Genomic DNA, 21,540 nt, shown 5'->3' on the forward strand with positions numbered 1-21,540 from the left:
TAGAACTTTTTCATATCTGCACACGGACCCCTTTCCGTATCCGTCGTAGACCGGATGTGCAAGCCTGCAAAGGTGAATGGATCCCCAGTCTACCTTACAGACGTACACCCACGTGACCATGGGCATCATCGCCCATCCCTATGACGTCATGTCGGGTGCAACATGTCCCTACCTGTGTGACCAAGAGGTGACCAGGAGCTCTGTGACACGAAACTGGATCTCACCTCAGTGGACTGATACTTGTGACTGATGTAGCAATATGAAACATTTGAAGATTGATTCAAGAGGTTTTATTGGCCTCATACTCATAACCTATGTGCAGAAATTGAAATGTCGGTGTGGCGTAGCCCAGCTAGTGGTTACCAAACTGGGAGTCGGGACCCCCGGGGGTGGTCCCCAAATTATTTTTCGGGGGGTCCCCAGATGTTAGCTTAATGTACAACATTGCTTTCTCACTCAACAGTAAACAAACCAACATACAGTATAAAGTGTATACAGGGTATATCTGCACATTTTACAATTTAAGGACTTTTAAGACCTTTTTAATATACTAAATTGTCAAATATTACGTAAGAGGCAAATATTGTGAAAAATCCGATCTACAAGCTCACAACGCCTCGCAGTGAGCTTGTAGATTGGCTATTTTCACAATGACAGGGTAGTTCAAATATGAGTATTTGTATAGCCTATAATAAAAATAAAAGAGCAGTCTATACTGAAATCAATGTAGGAAGTAGGTAACAACTCAAGTTTATGGTTAAGATAGATAGACCCTCCTTTGTTCTCCATCTTCAACATTATTGTCACATCACAGGTCTGGACCGCTATGCCCATATATGGGCATGCCCATAAATGGGACTGACCGACTTCAAACTCGGCGTGCGTATCGGCGAGGACCTGAGGGCGTGATGCGCCAAGTGGGAAGTTGGTCGAATCAGTGGATCTCCAAAAAACCTTGTTAGCACCGCAAATCCCCATATATGGACTGGAGGACGCTGATGTCATCAATATGACCTAGACTCCATATTTGGGCATGCCTGACACGGAACTCCATATATGGTTATGAAATATGGGCATAAAAAGGACAGACAGACAACAGGTACAACAGCTCAAAGTGGGATCCAGGGACCCCCGGGGGTCCTTGAAGAGGTTCCAGGGGGTCCCAGATAAATTATTGATAGTTAGGAACCAAATGGACCCTTATGTCAGAGTGAATAAATGGAACCTTACGGGTTCATTTGGTTCCATTTGTACACCCCACCCAGAGTTATGGGTGGGGTCCGCGGCCTAATGCATACCTAACTGGGGGTCCTTAAAATTTAACCAAGTTTGATAAATTGTGATTATGATAGCACTGCCTGTAAATCACTTGTCCTCAGTCGGATCCAAAAAGGTGACCATCTGATAGGGTAGAGTGCTCACCTTGTAAAAACTAAAAGCTATGAATTTGAAACCAACATTTACTTAACTATGTGGTAGCTGAGAAAAGTGATTATAGCTGCACACAGTCGTACATTTGCTGAGCATTAATTGAAATATGACGTTTTGGTCAGAGTCCGAAAACGTCCTCTCTTTGTATACAAGATACAATGCAAACATTACAAACAGAATATACATATATTCTAACCCTCCCATCCAACCCACCTAAGTAAGCACTGTTGTAATAATATCAGTGGTTTCATCACAAGTTACCATAGCATAGCAGGAAGTACAATAGACACCTTAACAGACGACGTCACACTGATAAGAACCAGCCGGCACCAAACACACAAGAGGAGATTGAATGTAGGCCTACTGAAACCAGCGCACCCCAAAACAATATGTTGGGAATTGATTGCATGAAACAATCACCTGTGCGTCCAGTCTCAATGTTGGTAAACAAATAATTGGTCTATTACAAGTACAACAGCAACTAAAAAAACATAATATATAACAACCAAAATCGGGACTCCAAAGGCAGCTCTGTGACGATCAGATGAATTCATGATCTAACTAGAAAAAGTGCTCCTCGGAGCACAGGTCTCCGCCAGGCGAGGTGGTAAAACTGTTCCTGATTAATTCTGTCTTACCTATTTATATTACATATTGTGATGTCACGTGATGCTCGACCAATGTTAGGTGTTCACAGACCATGTGCCCATGTATGGAGCTGGACGGACACACACACGGACGGACAAAGTGAAAACATACTCTCCACCATGTCTTCGGCCTGGCGGAGACAATGACAAACTGCAGGTTCAATGAGATTAATGCAATATTTCATCGCATATGTATGCAATGCTGGTAGAAAGATGATTTGTTGCTCATGGTAAAAATCAGTCTGCAACCAGGTTTCTTTCTATAAATTGGCCTAAAAAATAGGTAGGTAAATGGAAAATCCCATAGAAAGGAGGGGTTTATTCTTTTTCTCCTTTGTACATATATAGTGTTTTGTATTGGTTGATAACATGTATTAGTGTGTTAATTTTTGTTGATGTTGATTCATTGAATACATGGGACCACAATGGAAACAAGTCCCCAGGACATTGTTGTGTTATCCTTTTAGCCATAATGTCTGACTGTACCACATGCTGTTTAAATTTCCTCTGACTAATAAAGTATTCAATCAATCAATCAATCAATCAATCTTAAGGAGGAGAGGTCATGCGAAGTATACATTCGATTTTAACATGTTCATGAAGCCGTCACACGGGCCGAAGTCCTGATCCAACGTCAGTGGGATGAACTGTGGCGGGAACGGTGTGGAAGCGTTCAGGAGTTGGTGGTACAGTGGGTGATGATCGTTTGGTAACAGATCCTGGAGTGGATGCTGTTGCTGGGACACGCAGAGGTCTCCCGTTGTGATGTGGTACCCCAGAGTCGCACCAGACAGTTCCGTGTAACCATAGGAGTGGTGGTGGTGGTGGTGCTGACTGGAAGTCTGGTTCTGTGGTGCGACCCCTTTTTCTACCACACCCTGCCCCAGCTCCACGGACGCCTCCTTCTCGCAGTAGGAGGAAGCCAGTTCTTCCACCAGTTCCTCAAATTCGTTGCAGTTCCCCATGTCAGGAACATTGTCGAAGATGGACGCCATGGACGCCTGCAGGATGTCTGTGCCATGAGCCTCCTCGTGGCCTCGTAGCGTGGTGTCACGGCCTTGAACCGCGGCGGTATGTTGGCCGCGCGCCACAGTGTCGTGGTCTTGCGGCAGCCCGTTCTGTGTGAGGCTGATGTTGTATTTGTAATTCAGGTAGCTTTCTGACTTCTTCCTGCTGTTGTAGATGCCGTTGACAAACATGTGGGCGTGCTGGGGGTTGATCCGCCAGTAACCTCCTTTGCCTTTGTCTTTCTCCCCCCTGCGCACCTTCAAAAAACACTTGTTAATCGACAGGGTGCAACGAATCGCCCTCTGCCAGTTGAACCCTGTGTGTTTGTAATAACTGAAATTGTGCAAGATCCAGTCATAGATGTAGGAGACGCCGACTTTGGGCTGTTTGCTTGCCTGTATGGCCATGCTGATGAGTGAGGCGTAGGTATGCAGAGGTTTGAGTTTGGGGTCGGTCTTGTTGTAATCGGTACCCGTCGGCAGGCCGGGCTGCAGGGGAATGTACGGGTAGTACCCGTCCCCGCTTAGTCCATAGGGGCTGGATGGAGAGTGGGTGCTGCCCTGTCGGAAGCTGAGACAGGTGCTGCTGTGAGGGTGCAAAACAACAGGTGGGCGGGGACTGGGGCTGACCCCATTACGCCTCTCTGGCTCCAGACTGGGAATAATACTGAATGTCTGCAGCCAGTCGAGGCTCGTTAGACTGTCGTCTATATTATGAACCTTGTCGGTGGCTGCGGTGTTATCTGGGTAAACCGGCAGCCATTTGTCTTTGGACGTGTTTTCCATCATGTCCAGCGTTAATATATGATCAGATTGTGCTTTTGCTTACAGTTAGTGAGAGCAGATGATGCAAGATAAACAAAAGAGTGATGGAAGGTCTATTCAAAAGTTGTTGTATCCTCTTTGAGAGGTGTGATGATGATGATGATGGCAATAACCACTTTGACCTGACACCTGTGGCTCTCTGCCTTTTAGAGAGCAAACACCACACGTCATGGTGACGTCAACGTGACGTCACCGGTCCGTGACACATCAGCTGTTCAAACTTTAGCATTGGATCACAAGACGGTCATCTGTCGTGACCGTCCTGGATGATCTTCAAAATAGTGTTTGCACTTTATCCTTTTTTGGTCCGTACATCTAAATAAACGTTCAAATCTCAAATATAAAGTTTTGACCCTATGGCCACCGATGTTACAATTGTGTCCGGGCCCTCAAAAGTACTCTTATTTTCCGCATTGTTCAATAAAAAGCATTTTAATCCAATTAGAAGTCATTTTCTCATAGCGTTATGACGTATCAGAGTGCAATACACCTCCCAACCGATAGGGTCACGTAATAGAAAGCATATGGAGAAAATACGGAGAAAATGGCACCAATCAGATTAAAATACTTTTTATTGAACAATACGGAACATACGGGCACTTCTGAGGAAACGTATATAATTTTAATATCCGTGGCCATAATTTAAGCACTTGATATTTGAAATGTGGACGTTTATGTAGATAAATAGACCAAAGGAGAGAAAGTCCAAACACCATGTTGAAGATCATCCATGACTCATCGATCAGGGCTAGCAAAACGTGTGTCTGGTTTTAAAAGCTTCAAATGTACAACAGCGTTTCAGCTCAGTCTTTATTATTAAACACTTTGAAAACTCTCTTTAAAACACTTTGAAAAGTCAGTCTGAAAAACACGTTGTAGAAATATAAATGTTCATTCCGTTTAAAAGGAGCATCCCCGTCATTCCTCCATGTTGACAGGTTCCCGTTTCCGTTACCATGGTTACCAGAGAGGCGTAACGTTAAGATCTTAATGTGCGTGTATTGTCTACTGGCAGTGGTGGAAAGTAACTGAGTACACGTACTCTACTCAAGTAGGCTACTGTACTTAAGTACAGTTTTGAGATATTTTTTTTTATTAAACATACATTGATTAACCACTTTAGCCGAATAATAACCAAATAGCCGATCTGTAGGGCTACCGTAGTTTGTCATGTACTTTGTAGTGCAGTGCCCCCTGGTGGTCAGGGACGGGCAGGCAGAGGGACATGACCATAGAGTTGCAGCGTTAAGTTACTGTACTTAAAATACAATTTTGAGGTATGTTTACTTTACTAGAGTATTTACAATGTTCTGTACTTTTACTTCTACTCCACTACATCTCAGAGACAAATATTGAACGTTTTACTCCACTACAATTATTTGAAAACTTTAGTTACTATTTACTTTGTAGATTTTGATTATTATTACAAAACATACATTTACCACTTCAGCCCTATTTAAACTTTGGCTATTTGAAAAAAGCTCACAACGCGTCGCATCATTGTGAGCTTGTAGATCTGCTATTTTCATTTTTTCATTTTTACACACATACATTTTATAATTTAGACATAATGATAACTTGTGAAACGGGACATTCTGCATAACGAGTACTTTTACTTTAGGTACCTTAAGTACATTTTGATACCAATGCTTTTGTACTTTTACTCAAGTAAATTTTGTATTCCAGACTTTTACTTGTAAAAGAGTATTGATACGTAGGCTATTACAGTGATACTTTTACTTAAGTATAACATTTGAGTACTTTTCCCACCACTGCAGATCAGATGCAGATCCAAGCTGTCTTTTGTCGGCAAGCAACACCGAGCGACACCGTCGTACGACGACGTCTCATTGAATCCTTTTGGTTTTTATGAAGTATTGATCCAACGGTTTGTTTACGTGGGAAAGAAAACAGCAGAAAAACACACCAGCTGGAGGCAGTGTTGCACCATCAAAGGCGTTAGCCTTTTGTTGATCTCTGCACGAGCGTCCGCTCCAGCGTTGCCCTGGCAACGGTTCGTTTGCCCGATGATGGGATGATGGCTCTGGTGTGTTGATGGAAGGAGCCCTGTGCTGTGATTGGCCAGTTCATCCCCATAAAAAGGTGAAAGTCAAATTCAAGATGTCAGTCACACTTTATCTTTGTCCAGGACAGTTCAAAGGGAGGAGATTCAGAGACCACCATTCTGTTGCACTTTAAGGCTTTATTCAAAGCTCACTATAGCAGCAGCAGCAGCAGCATCTGAAACATCAGTGAAGATGCTCATTGCTCCCACACCTCGTCATGTCCTTGATGCCACCACAGGTCCATCCATGTTGTCACCCGTGTGTCCTACTCCTACCTACGCCACCATGGAGGAGATGCAGGTGCAGGATGCTGCTGCCCTGCAATATTATGACCTGCAACCCTGTAGTGACATCAGGACTCTGCAGGCTGTCTCAGGACACCATGAAGACCTGTCTGTGTCTGCCTCATATTATGACCTGCTGTTTTACCCGGACTCCGGCCCTCCTCATCAGGGGACGATGATGTCCACCGCACACAGCCCCGGCTCCAGTGTTCCTCAGATGACCATCGGTAGGTGTGACATTACGCGGCCAGCTGGAGAAGCGGCAGGAGAAGACGACGACGACGTCGATGAAGGCATGTCTGCGTTATATGAACTGCTTTGCCCCGGGTCAAGCCTCCGTCAGGGGACAACGATGATGGACACCACCACCAGTACTGAGCACCTTCCTCAGACGGCCAACGCACAGAGCCCTCGCTCCTCGCGCCTTTCTCAGGGGAACATGATGGCCACCGCCACCACTACCACCACCACCACCAGCCCTGGCTCAAGTCTTCCTCAGAAGGCCATCGCGCAGAAGAAGAGGGGGCGGGGCATGGACGCCGAGCAGAAGAGGAAGCTCCGCCTGGAGGTCAACAAGGAAGCTTCCAGAAACTCCCGAGAGAAGAAGAAGGTCTTTGTGAAGGCTCTGGAGGGCCGTCTCAAGGCGCTGGAGGCAGACAAGCAGCAGCTGCTTGAGAGGCTGCAGTACTTGGAGCTTGTCTGTCGCGCACATGGCGTTTCTCCTCCATGATGGTTTATAGACTCTATACCTCAGAGATTCATATTGTAAATATATATTGTAAATGTTGTACATTTATATTGTTTTATAACATTGTTTATTATTACATATTGTTTTGGATCTGGTCAATAAAATAACCCAGAAGAAAACAAAGTTAATCTGCATTTTGTTCAAGTGTAAACCACAGCAGCATCTCAACCTTCTGGCCATGTCATAATAGGCAAACATTCAGAGAAAATAACAGATCTACAAGCTCAAAATGGCATTGCTGCACAACACGTTGTGAGCTTGTAGATTTTCTGTAGAGGGAATAAAGGCAGGGACCAAGTATATATCCCTTGGGGACCCCTGGTCAACAACATATAAAGGGTTTAAGTGGCTATAGCATCATTTTTTAAAGTGTCTGAAGACAAGTGAGCAGTGGTGGAAAAAGTACTAATTATTTTTTACTTGAGTGCAAGTGTCAATACCACAATGTAGAAATACTCTGTTGCAAGTAAAGGCCTGTGTTCAAAACCGTAAAAGTACAAAAGTATTGGCATCAAACTATACTTGAAAAAAATATACTTAATATACACAAAGTTCAAGTAAATATTCAAAAGTAAAAGTACTAAAATGTTTGAAAATAGCCGATCTACAAGCTCACAGCGCGTCGCGATGCGACGCGTTGTGAGCCTGTAGATCGGCTATTTTCAAATAGCCTATACAATAGGGCTAAAGTGGTTAATGTATGTTTTGTAATATAACTAATAACTACAGTTTTCAAATAATTGTAGTGGAGTAAAAGTACAATATTGTCCTCAGAGATGTAGCGGAGTAGAAGTAAAAGTAATGCTCCACCAAAGTAAAAATACCTCAAATGTATACTTAAGTACAGTACTTGAGTAAATGTAGCTACTTCGTTACTTTACACCACTGCAAGTGACTTGGCGTTAGTTTCAGTTTCCTGTATTGTGACGGGTGAGAGGTTCAGCGAGGAGCAGAAAGATAATAACATCTTAATTAACAACTAGAAAACATGAAACATGATTTCTGAAACATTGAAGGTTAATGTCGCCATACACCTGAAAGTGAGAGTACAGTAGGTGTAAATAACTACAGTTATGGGTCAAAGATATATTTCTCTCAAAGATTGAATCCCTTTTATTCTCAAGCGCCTTTGCTCCATATTCTACTTGATGACATTTTAAACATATAACGTTTAAACTTTAACATAAATGAATTAAATACATTTCTCGATATCTGTGTCATTTGTCGAGGGGCAGACACTCTTGACTAAAATGGTATTTAAGAAGCTGTCAAAAAAAGATTATGTGGAACTATTATTGTGAAAAATATGCCAGTTGAAAGATTATATTAAAAATCCCTTTTGTTTAATTGAAAAGGTTACAGAGTGTGAGAACATGTTTTCATCACCATCAGCAGGATGTGCTGTGAGTCATACACCCAACTGAAATGGGTTAGTGTGTCAGTACTCAATTCATTTACTTAAGTACCAAAAGTAGAAAGTACTCATTATGCAGAATGTCCCATTTCACAAAAGTAGAAGTTTTCAAATGTATAAAATGTATAAAAACATCTTTTGAAAATAGCCGATCTAAAAGCATGAACTTGTAGATCGGCTATTTTGATATGGCCAAATGTATATACTGTAGGGCTGAAGTGGTAAATGTACGTTTTGTAATAATCTAAATCTACAAAGTAACTAGTAACTAAAGTTAATAACATAATTGTAATGGAGTAAAAGTACAATATTTGCCTCTGAGACGTAGTGGAGAAGAAGTATAAGTATTGAAATTGTAAATACTCAAGTAAATTACAAATACCTCAAAAAGGTACTTAAGTACAGTACTTGAGTAAACATACTTAGTTTTTTTCCACCACTGACTAAACAGCAACACCAGTGAATACAGTAGCATATCTATGGGTCCTCTCTTGTCTCAGATATTTATAGATCATGCGATTCTCACAACATCTTTGCTCCATATTCTAAAAAGAATGACATTGCATCTATCATTTTGCTACTTAACCCATTAAAACCGGGAAGGCATCTGTATCATTTTAGATTTTACCGCTGGCTATTAAAAAATAGCAGATATACAAGCTCACAGCGCTTCACTTCATGCCGCACAGCGAGCTTGTCGATCTGATATTTTTGAAAAATTGTGGAAATCTTTGCAAATCTTTGAATATGTGTTTTTTTTTTTCAGTGAACATTTTTAACTCAAATCTTTGCTTCAGGGGGGTCCATGGAACAAACTATTTTAAAATGGGGATCGGCAGCCAAATATATAATATTTTGGGGGTCCTTGACATCATAACGTTAGACAACCACTGATATAGCAACATAAGTTTTTCAGAAAGCTGTAGGATTTAGAAGACATTTGTAGAATCGGCCTCAGGTCTTAATGGGTATAATTACAAAAACACAGACAGGAGAAACATCAGAGAATTAAAATGGTCAATGTAAGTGTTCAACTTCAAGACCTGTGGTGAGAACAATTTCCCTGGTTGAGGTGATGGGTGCGTCCTCGACACCCTGACAGAGTCGGACCCGCCTGAAGAGTTGCCTGAGCCGATGGTGGAGCCCTTCGTTCACGTGGAGGTAAATCAGGGGGTTGATGGCACTGTTCAGACACACAAGTCCACGACTCGTCTGATGAGCGATGTAGACTCCATCAAACCACTCCTGACACAGACGTTCTTTTGTCAAAATCCTTGCCTCCAGGTTGAGGTTCTTGAGCACGTGATAGGGGATGTAGCACACCGAGAAAAGCACGATCAAAATGAACATCAGTCTGAGGCATCTCTGTTTCAGCACCTTATCGATGTTAGGCCTGGTGCAGAGAACTACGATCACGTGTCCATAGCAGCCCAGTATGATGAGTAACGGGATGCAGAAGCCGGTCAGCGTTCGTCCAAGACTGTACATCAGGTAGTCTTTGACATAATCCTTGGAAGTAGTGTCATAACATTTTCCTGTTTGGTTTCTGAACGTTTTAGTGAAGAACATGTCTGGAACAATCTGAACACACACCAAGACCCAGACCATTACCGTTATTATCACAGAGTGGGTCTGAGTAATTCTTCCCATGACTCTCATTGGATGGACAACAGCCAGGTAACGATAAACACTTATGCAAGTGAGGAAACCGATGCTGCCGTACAAGTTCAAGTTGAAGCAGAATCTTGTTATCTTGCAGAACACGTCTCCAAAGATCCATTCGCTCCCCAGAGCATAGTAGACCACCAGAAACGGGAGTGTGAGCAAATACAACACATCCGCTATTCCCAGGTTGAAGACGAAAATGTTGATGTTCCCCAGTTTCTTCCAGTTGTGGAACAAGGATTTCAAACCCCAGCCATTAGCAATGAGACCAACGACGAACACTGTAACAAAAACACCAGGTAGGAATTGATGTGGAAAGTAAAAGCTAACTCGTTGACATGAAGAGTTCTTCATCCTGTCTCCTGATGAGCTGTACGTTGATGCAGATTACGTCGCTGTAGAGGCTGTGGTGTTTTGAGTCATGGAAGAAAGAGGTGCTGTTTTAACATTTCCTGTTCATAGTCTATGGTTCATAGTTCATAGTCATTTCAGTAAGCAGGATCCTACCTGGCATACCCTGATGATGATAATAGTATGGGCTGGCAAATAAACGGTGTTAAACAAGGAATTCTGTAAGATTTGAATATATCACAAAGTCTTGCGACGCATGTACTGTAGCATGATGCTTGAGGCGGAAAAATACAACGTTGCTCTAAACATAATTTACATAATTATGCAAAGTGGCTGAAGACAAGGGAGCTGGCGTTAGTTTCAGTTCCCCTGTTCCAACCGTGACTAAAAGGGCTCATAGCGCTTGTAGATGAGCTTGTAGATCTGCAATGTTTTTGGGGGGGAAATCGTGGAAATATGTGCACATCCTTATTTTGAATATTTTTGAGTTACAAATGTTCGCTTTAAAAAAAAATACATATATTCAAAGATTTGCACAAATTTTCACGCTTTTTGAAAAATAGCAGATCTACAAGCTCATATAGCGTGGCACTCGGTGCCGCGCCATATGAGCTGCTATTTTTTTGAATTGCCGAAGAAATCAAAAAATTACACAGATGCATTCCCTGTCTTAAAGGGTTAATTGAAGAAGTCACACGGTATGACAACAGGTTTTCATTACCATCATCAGGAAGTGATGTGGTTGAGCCATACACACCCAACTGAAACGTGTTAGTGTGTCAGCTGCACTCGAAACGGTTTAGAGACACACACAACTCTCTGCTTACTGCAGACAATATAATACAAGTTCAATTTGAAAAAAAGTCCCTAAAACCCTTATGTCTGGCATTACCTTTGCACAAAATAACCCGATTTATCACATTCCAATAGCTTACAATACCAGGCATATGCAGGGTTAAGATCAATTATATTTGCAAAAGGAATGAATAAAATAATGAGTATCATCAATCAATGCTAAATATTGGGAGATGTTTTTAAACTATACGTCTAGGCTACTAACAACTTAAACTAAACATTTTTTAATTAGACAAAATACCTGGAAAATGTATAGGTTGCTACCAGAGTCTACACAGTATGAAAGTATGTTTCTAGTGATCTAAATAAGACCTGTTGCAGACCAGCTATCGTTTGCAGAGTAGCCTAATAAGTTACATCATCTCTCTTGAAAATCTCTCTTAAAAAATAAGACAGCAAACCAAGTTCATCATTTTATTTGGGCCCAGTGTTAACTAACAGCTTGCCACAAAGCAGTGTGTGAGTGTGAACATTATGGTTGTGCCATACCCAACAGAAATATGTTAGACAATGTGTGAGCAAATACAGTATAGCATAACTATGGGTTATAGTTCTCTTGTCTCAGTCTCTCAGATATTTAGATCACTGTTCCCCAAACAGTGGGTCAGGACCCATTTGCGGGTCACAGACCCATTTTTGTGGGTCGCAAGTAAATATCTCCCCCCTTTTTGTTTATCTTTTAAAATTATTTCAAAATATTTTTTTAAATAAATGTTTTCATAAATTACAAACAAATTGTATCATTTTTCAAAATAATGTAATAAATAAAGTAAATTGAAAGAAATTCCATAAATTCCACAAATGTAACTTTTGAGAGTAAGTGAAAATAGCTGATCAACAAGCTCACAACGCGTTGATCACCAACGCGTTGTGAGCTTGTAGATCGGCTATTTTCACTCCCTTGGATCCTGGGGAGACATAAAATGTCTCTTTTAGGTCTCTAGTTAAAACAGTTACAGCTAATATTCATAGCCTGATAACCACATGACACATTACAGTACACCCTGTATAGTCATATAATAATTGCTAGAGTTTATATGACTTTCTCACTCCTGTACTTGAACTGGTAGCACATATGTACACTACAGTATGTCAACACAGGTGCCAACATTGGCACAGGGGAGGGCAATCACTGGCACACTGACATAAGTGTGAGAGAGAGGATGTTTGGTTTAAAGTCAAATATATACATTTTTAAATGCAATTAAGTCCCCTCACATCTATATACAAATGACATCCTGCAAATAATTCTACATCCATTCAAACTCTGACTGGGGAGGGAGTCCGGGAGAAGAAAAAAAAAGGTTGTTATATTTATGAACAATCAATTGGAGATATTCTATTTCGATGTGGTGTCATAATCAACTTAATGTTGTTATGCCACACTGACTATCAAGGAAATAAAAACATGGCACTTCATGTTAAAAGGGTTGCATACGATGCTCTCTACACACCAAAAAGTATTGTCCCAGTAACAAAATACACAAATGTGTCACAAAAGCACATTCCCAAGCTTTCATTTGACATGCTATATATACTGTATAATCTGCGATAATCTACCAAGCTCAAAATAATTCAAAATAAAATAGATTTTTTTCTTTTACTTTTGCAAAACTGTTCTCACTTAACACACAGTATAATACAAAAACACAGACGGCAGAAACATCAGATAAGTAATAGTCACTATTCAGTCTTGAAGTTGAACTATACAGGTCTTGAAGTTGAACACTTACGTTCAACTTCAAGACCTGTGCTGAGAAGAATTTCCCTGGTTGGGGTGATGGGTGCGTCCTCGACACCCTGACAGAGCCGGACCCGCCTGAAGAGTCTCAGTTGCCTGACCCGATGGTGGAGCCCTTCGTTCGCGTAGAGGTAAATCAGGGGGTTGATGGCACTGTTCAGACACACAAGTCCACGACTCGTCTGATGAGCGATGTAGACTCTATCAAACCACTCCTGACACAGACGTTCTTTCTCCAAAATCCTTGCCTTCAGGTTGAGGTTCATAAGCACGTGATAGGGGATGTAGCACACAGAGAAAAGTACGATCAAAATGAACAGCAGTCTGAGGCATCTCTGTTTCAACACCTTGTCGATGTTAGTTTTGGTGCAGAGAACTACGATCACGTGTCCATAGCAGCCCAGTATGATGAGTAACGGGATGCAGAAGCCGGTCAGCGTTCGTCCAAGACTGTACATCAGGTAGTCTTTGACCTGATCTTTAGAAGTAGTTTGATAACATTTCCTGATAACATTGCTTTCGTTTGTAATAGATGTTTTAGTGAAGAACATCATGTCTGGAACAATCTGAACACACACCAAGACCCAGACCATTACCGTTATTATCACAGAGTGGGTCTGAGTAATTCTTCCCATGACTCTCATTGGATGGACAACAGCCAGGTAACGATAAACACTTATGCAAGTGAGGAAACTGATGCTGCCGTACAAGTTCAAGTTGAAGCAGAATCTTGTTATCTTGCAGAACACGTCTCCAAAGATCCAATTGTTCCCCAAAGCATTGTAGACCACCAGAAACGGGAGTGTGAGTAAATATAACACATCCGCAATTCCCAGGTTGAAGACGAAAATGTTGATGTTCCCCAGTTTCTTCCAGTTGTGGAACAAGGATTTCAATCCCCAGCCATTTGCAATCAGACCAACGATTAATACTGCAATGTAAACAACAGGTAAGAATTGACGTGGAAAGCCGAGGCTAACCGGTTGACACGAGGTGTTCATTCTGCCTCCCGACGAGACAGAATGATCAACAGGTTGATGCAGTGAAAGTCGCTGTACAGGCTGTGTAGCGTTATGAGTCATGTGAGGAACAGAAATGTGGTTTTCAATCGTTTCCTGTTCTCAATATCGCCACCACACTTCAGTTAGCAGGAAATGCCACAGGACATGACCTGAAATAACACAATAAGCCTTGCCGAGCCATGTGGTCGATGGGGTTATAGGAGCCTATCTCCTGTGTCTGTCGTGTGAACCAGTTGATGCATGAGTTCATCCCACAGTCATGTGGGATGAACGTTAGATTTGAGAATGAAACGTATGTAAAATAAATCTGTCACATTTTATTCATAAATAACAATGGCACGTGATGGGCCTCTTATCTGTCTCTCTTCTCTCTCTCTCCTATCCTTCACATTGATGTCTAATTGGGTGATTGTCTAATAATTGCTAATGTCCGTCTGTTTCCCATCTGAGGAGGGAGTGGCTTTCTGCCCTATGTAAGCAGCTCAGAGCTCTCTCTCTCTCTCTCTCTCTCTCTCTCTCTCTCTCTCTCTCTCTCTCTCTCTCTCTCTCTCTCTCTCTCTCTCTCTCTCTCTCTCTCTCTCTCTCTCTCTCTCTCTCTCTCTCTCTCTCTCTCTCTCTCTCTCTCTCTCTCTCTCTCTCTCTCTCTCTCTCTCTCTCTCTCTCTCTCTCTCTCTCTCTCTCTCTCTCTCTCTCTCTCTCTCTCTCTCTATATATTAATAAAAGAGATTACATCCAGTGGGACAAACGTACAAATTACCATTTTGGATGAACAAAGCAATATACTGTAGCCTATACATGCATATGGGCCAATGCTGGGGGGCAGGGTGGCAGTCTGACCGTCCAGGGCAGCGGCACCCCGATAAACCACAGCACGTATAGAACCAAACGATAATGAATTAGCAACATAAGTAAAAAGGGGGTATTACAGTACCACTACCACTGGAGCGACCATCAGCTGTTCCCTCCTTGGGTCCCCAGCACCAGGGCTAAAAGGAGAACAGTATAAAGTTAGTGAGGACTCTTACAACACAATATTAAAACAATTTGCATTGTAACAGTGTGACCGGGGGCTCCACGCAACATTAGAATATAATCATTAAAATAAGCCCACAACATGGTGTCACTCCCTCTAGTCCCAAAAACGACACAGGTTGTTCTGCATACTGGTAGGTTTATTTTGCAATACACGCACATAAATAATGGAACATAAAACAAACATTATACAACATAAAAGTAATAAACATACATAAGAAAATACAAACAAACACACCTCGCTGGCTGCGTGTAAATAAAGGGAATGAATGAGTCCAAGTCCAAGTGCCCACAACAGCGAGGTACAGCAACATACAAACTGCAATACAATCAATAAATCAACCAAACGTTCACACTACACAATATTGACTTGAGAACCAAATTCATGAACAAATGAACAAACAAACCTTTCTCCCGTGACTCCACCTGCATGGGAGGAAGTGCACTAGCGCAACCACTTGAGTGTTCCACTGACACAGGACCATTTAAAGAGTTCCGGGCAATGAATAAACAGACACTTCCGGTACAAATTTTCCCAATAATTAAAGAAAAATAATACTCATGAAACAAACGAGCAAGCAATAAAGAAATAACAATTATCTAAAATAATAATTATGGCAGCAGCTACACACGGGGTGTGTCGGTCAGTGGTGAAGTAGGCAAAGGCGAAACAGCAGCGCGTTCCTCTCACACCTCTGTGTGGCTCAGTCACACACATACCCAGCCAGGGGGGAAGGGGGGGTGGGGGACGCGCTCTCCGTGGGGAGACAGACAGCCGCACACAGGGACTGCGCTGATGCATCGTGAGCAAACAAATACTGAAGCCCAACGGGCCAGCTTTGTTGGAGGAAACATGTCAGAAGGACCCACACACACACGCCATGGGCAAGCGTGGCTTAACTGAAGCCCACCGGGCCAGCTTTGGTCGAGGAGACCAGTCCGAAGACACTCACACCAAACAAGAGGCGACACCTCCAGCGGGTAGAAGGAGCACTGCCTAAATACTGCAGGCAATCAGCCCACTGATTAGTGGGAGGAGGATGGGCCATGGCCGGAGTGGGAGACACCCATCCTGCTACACATGCAAGGGTCATTGTGGTCAACTGATTACTTAGCATTCAGATACAGAGTGAAAATGTTCCAAAAGGTTGATTGGAACCAGGGACTTTCTACACATCAAATCCTACAAAAGAGCAAAAGCGCACACCAGTAGTAAGGAGGTGCTGACCACTGGAATAGTAAACTAAAAAAGGGTAAGGGGAGGTCGCACAGACTCGCAGCCACGATGCAATAAACTTTTTTATTTATAAGTTACCAACGTTTCGACATATTATGTCTTCATCAGGGTATGGGTACATATCAAATCAAATCCTGCCATATCTCCTGCACCACAGTCACACAGGAAATGTTTGTGACATCTATTGTAATTACTCAGCCTTCTCTTGCACGCTCTTCAGTGAAACATTTGAGCCAGGTACAATATTCCTTGGTTTTGATTTGTAAAAAAGTTCCAACAGATGGTTTAAACAATAACCTACATCTCAGTTGTATCATAATGTACAATAGACTTGATTATTTGTTTACCAACATTGAGACTGGACGCACAGGTGATTGTTTCATGCAATCAATTCCCAACCTGTTGTTTCCCACCCCCCTCTTGTGTTTTGGCTAGTGAGGCGCGTCCTAGCGAGACAATTCACATGTCAGCAGTGGTGGAAAAAGTACTCAAATGTTTTACTTAAGTACAAGTAGCAATGCCACAATATAAAACATACTGTGTTACAAGTAAAAGGCCTGTGTTCAAAATGTTACTTGAGTTAACTGTACTTAAAGGTACACAAGTATTGGCATCAAAATATAGTTAAAATACCAAAAGTAAAAGTACTAATGTTTGAAAATAGCAGATCTACAAGCTCACAACGCGTCGCATCGCGACGCGTTGTGAGCTTGTAGATCGGCAATTTTCAAATAGCCTAGGTATAAAACAGCCAAAGTGGTTAATGTATGTTTTATATAATAATTTATATCTGCAAAGTAACTAGTAACTAAAGTTTTCAAATAATTGTAGTGGAGTACAAGTACTATATTTGCCTCTGAGATGTAGTGGAGTAGAGGTATAGTAAAGTAAAAATATCTAAAAAGTGTACAATACTTAGCTACTTTCCACCTCTGCATGTTAGACAATTTGCAGAGTAAATGGCTGGAACCCTAGTCAACAAATGACATGGTCAATGATCACGTAAATAGAGTACAAAGAAAAACAATGAAGTGCTACATAGTTAGAAGGCAGGTGAGGTAAACATTAGAATCTGTGGACAAGCAAACCACATACTAAATGTTGTTACATTATGTGCACAATAACCAACATACATCTGGATCATTCAATCAAAATAGACCTTTGAGCAGTTATAACAATAAAAAAAAGTTGTCATTCTACTAAAACAACATCTAGAGTGGTACTTTCACTCAACATACACGTTCACAGATAAAATAAGTTATATCTTTTTAATAGGCCAGCCATACACATCTGGACAAAGGGTCAAACTGTTAGTTATTATTGGTGGATTATAAACCAGATAGACCAATGATAACACAGGATAACTGACCATCCTGAAGGTCGACGGGTGAAGTCACATGACCATGACCATGAATCCTTATGTCATACAGTGGAGCACAGTAACGGTGTACATTTACTTGAGTACTGCACTTAAGTCCATTTTATGAGTAGTATCTTTTTTTTGTATACTTCTTTGATTACTTTCACTCCACTCTACATTTCAAAGTGTCAGCCAGGAAGATGACAGAGAACGCACTCTGGCCATTGGGAATGGTGCTGGCAGAGAGCAGGAAGAACACGATCTGCTGGAAGCGTCCCCACTGTCCAAGGAAGGCTGTGGTCTCCTCGTAGTCCTTCATGGCCAAAGACCCAGGAGTCTGAGAATCAAGAGAATGAAGATGCAAGACTCTCCTCTTCTGGCTGACTCTAAATACCTCATCAAGTCATGTGATGTGTCAGACACGTTCAGGTCCCATGAAATAGGTAGGTAGGTAGGTAGGTAGGTAGGTATGTAGGTACTTTATTCATCCCCGAAGGGAAATTAAGGTGTTACAGCAACTCTCATAGAGACATCAATCAATAAATACAATTGGACATGGTAAAAGCAGCCTGAGGCATGAGAGCGGACCCCAAGGGCACTCGTTTAAAGTTAATTACAAAAATAAAGCACTTGTCTGACACCTCTCTGACAGTCCCTGTGTTATCCTCTAACTCTGTTGCCTAACCAAGAGTGAACACACCAGGCCTGACACCGTCACCGCGCAGGGATGAGATGAGACGTCAAGACGTGGCCTGTGCCACGTAGTAGTTTAAAGACTAGTAAAGGAACACAAGCAACCATTAAACAAACTATTTAAACACCTAATCGGTGGCGTGCACAGACATTTTGAGGGGCAGGTGCTCAAGTAAATTATACTTTTTTGTGTTTATTTGGTCTGCTCTTTTTTCCCTCTACACCTATACCTCTTTGCCCAAAATAGCCGATCTACAAGCCTACTGCGAGGCGTTGTGGGCTTGTAGATCGGCTATTTTTGTCTAAAGTTCTCCTCAGAAAAGGGATGCTAGGTTTCGAGTGGTTATGGTAAAAGAAAAATCATATCACATAAAGATTTGGCGGACCCCCTGTAGTAACTCTGAGGACCCCCTAGAGGTCCCGGACCCCCTGTTGAAGACCCCTGCTGTAAACTTGAAAAAAAGGGCACTTCTGGTCAAGAGGGCAAAGGGCAGGTGCTCTAGCACCACCTAGAGTCTATCTGTGCACGTCCCTGCACCTAATGCCTGATTCATACTTAGTTGTGTGCATCATGGCACACAGAACATAGCAGATCTACAATCTCACAACGTGCCACGACGTGGATCAGACCAACACGTTGTTCGCTTGTAGATCTGCTATTTCCATAGTACATCAGGCTTAAAGGAGAATTTTGACTTTGGACTATAAAAAAAAAAAGAAAAAGGCTCGCTAGACGAGATTGAAATCTTGAGATTGAAATCTAGTCTTTTTTTTTTTTTTTTCTCCGTTGCATAGTGTTCTGTCACTATGAACGCTAGATCTCACAAAAAACAACAAAAAAAAAGCAATTAAAATACGCAATCTAGCGCAAGGCCTATTGGTGCACGTTTTAAGCTGTGGGGACCCGGGATGGACTGCAAACAATATAGCTTGAGAATGGATTACTGAATTCTCATGACATTTGGAGGCAATGATCATTGGGTTGACACGGTCAAAGTCAAAATGACATTATCCATCCTCATCCAGAATAGGAGAGGCATAAACATGAGATGTTAGTGTGGGCTGGGTCTATTTATTATTATTCTCCCTTCATTGTTGCATTATCTTGATGAATTGAATACATATAGGACCACAATGGAAACAAGTCCCCAGGACATTTTTGTGTTATCCTTTTATTCTCAAAGGAGGAGTTCACCCCAAAAATGACTTCTTATTTTCTATCAATTGCACACCCTATTAAGCCTTGAATCCATGTTTTTTTTTTTTTTTGTCGCCCGTCTCCTACCCGTCTCCTACCAGCTAATGTATCCGGTAGGAGACACAAAGTAAAAAAAATTGTGTCTCCTACCAGAAATACACACAGTCATCAAATTATTGTCTAGGAATGCCACAAAAACAAAAATAAATCCATGAAATCAAGGCTTCATGGGGTGTGTAATTGATAGAAAATAAGTAATTTTTTGGGTGAACTCCTCCTTTAATGTCTTACAGTACCACATGCTGTTTACATTTCTGACTAATAAAGTATTCAATCCCAAAAAAAGCTGTAGAGGTTGCTGTTGAATTCTAGCATTATGAGATGAATAACAGACCTGAACCATATCATTGAGGTTTGTTACTGATCAAAACATTGGTCCATTGTATTAACCTATGAAGAAATCAAAGCCTAACTCCCTGTTGCTCCCAAAGCCTAACTGCTCTCTGCTCTCGACTAATTTGTGATATATCAATGAAAATGCTTGCCAACATAGTATATTATGTGTTGATTACACTAGATGTCATGTTTATCTTGTGAATCGGTCTCCCTTTGGTTCATCCAAAGGTATTTTAGTAGTCGTCATATTCATAAATATGTCATAATTATAATCATATTTCCTAGTATATAAATCATTCACGATGTGTCAAATGACTGAAGGTGTGAAATTGACTGGAGGCTTATTCAAGTACTCATTCATCTCTTCTCAAGCTGCAGGCATGAACCTCACGTTCACACAGAAGCTTACGCTTTTTCATTAAGGTAAAGAAACCTGCTTGCGGCTGTTGGAGTGGTGGGTAATACATTTATGTGAAAAGTAGGGTAAGTGATATTTTTGGGTTAAAACAAAAAGTATTTTGTTAAAAGGTTAAAGCACTATATTCTGATAGTAATCATTGCTATAAAATGTTTGTTAAGTAACAGGAGTCTCCCCGTCTCTCCAGCTCTTTAATAAACAGAAAATACATTTTCCGGTAGGTGTCAAAATCTCAGCCAATCAGGAGAAAGTACCCATTTTTAAGCTTCATTTTTATAGAGTTCCAGTTCCAATTTTGTCTGCTCATTTCTTAGTGTCATCACTTCCAATTTCACTTGTTTAATCTATATCCTGATTGAGTTCTCTATCCTGATTGGATAAAATTGGAAATGAAACTGAAACTGAAACAAAAATGCATTTTCTGTTTTATAAAGAGCTGGAGAGACAAGGGGACTCCTTTTACTGAACAAACACTCTATAGCAATGAGTACAGAAGAATATAGAGAATATAGAATATAGAGCTATTTAACACTTATTTTAACCAAAGAAAATCACTTACCCTATCTTGAACTGTTCAGTGTATTCAGTGTGTTACTATATTTTATTTAGTTCAGTGTGTTCTAATAATAATCTGATGAGCTGCCGTCTAGCACCATGATGACAGTAGCCTAATGGTTTGTCACGCCAGCCTGTTACTGCAAAGTTGTTGGCCTGGCCAATCCAGGGATTATATCCGCTGGGCATCGCGACGGCGAAGCTCCATGCATACGTTCTGGAGGACGTTGGCATCTCGTTCGGGAGACAATTTCAAAGGAGGGCGGCAGGGACGAGCCGGGCACCTCGTGGGCTCCAGGGAGCGGACCCGGGGGGGGTACAACGAGGAGCTCCAGGAGACGGGCGCTCACGCCGCCAGACACGAGCCCCAGGAAGGTGCCTCGTGGCGGTCATGGTCCCTACACATCTTATGGCAACAGTTGGCCTCCCCCCCAGTCGGAAATCTCCACGAGGGGAGTGCCTTCTGGGCCCTCGAAACATTCAAATTTTTTCCAAAGAGCTCCAGGATCTTGGCCCGGCGTGGCACCAGTTGGCCCTTCTCCCCCGATCCAAAATGTCCACCAGGAGAGTGGTTTGGGAGCCCTTCAGCTCCAAG

The 21,540-nt window shown here is 41.9% G+C and overlaps 3 protein-coding genes across 3 annotated transcripts; all 3 read right to left on the bottom strand.

Moving 5' to 3' along the window:
- Positions 1–2,641: 2,641 nt before the first annotated feature.
- On the bottom strand, positions 2,642–3,871 carry LOC311037336 (forkhead box protein J1-B-like; the record flags this gene model as incomplete). Its single annotated transcript, XM_084046463.1, has 1 exon — positions 2,642–3,871. One exon carries the CDS (start codon positions 3,869–3,871, stop codon positions 2,642–2,644), a length of 1,230 nt encoding a protein of 409 aa, XP_083902589.1.
- A 5,539-nt stretch (positions 3,872–9,410) lies between these two features.
- Positions 9,411–10,468, bottom strand: LOC311037697 (P2Y purinoceptor 1-like). The gene has a single exon (XM_084046952.1). The coding sequence runs from the start codon at positions 10,439–10,441 to the stop codon at positions 9,440–9,442; it is 1,002 nt and encodes a 333-aa protein (XP_083903078.1). The 5' UTR covers positions 10,442–10,468; the 3' UTR covers positions 9,411–9,439.
- Positions 10,469–12,997: 2,529 nt separating this feature from the next.
- On the bottom strand, positions 12,998–14,035 carry LOC311037337 (P2Y purinoceptor 1-like; the record flags this gene model as incomplete). The annotated part of the gene is made up of 1 exon (XM_084046464.1): positions 12,998–14,035. One exon carries the CDS (start codon positions 14,033–14,035, stop codon positions 12,998–13,000), a length of 1,038 nt encoding a protein of 345 aa, XP_083902590.1.
- Positions 14,036–21,540: the final 7,505 nt, after the last annotated feature.

Source organism: Gymnoscopelus microlampas (genome assembly GCF_963454915.1).
Source record: "Gymnoscopelus microlampas genome assembly, chromosome: 21".
Lineage (NCBI taxonomy): Eukaryota > Metazoa > Chordata > Actinopteri > Myctophiformes > Myctophidae > Gymnoscopelus > Gymnoscopelus microlampas.

Bases quoted from the DNA above. Each gene is read 5' to 3' on its own strand.
- LOC311037697 (XM_084046952.1), bottom strand. From the start codon at position 10,441: ATGAAGAACTCTTCATGTCAACGAGTTAGCTTTTACTTTCCACATCAA.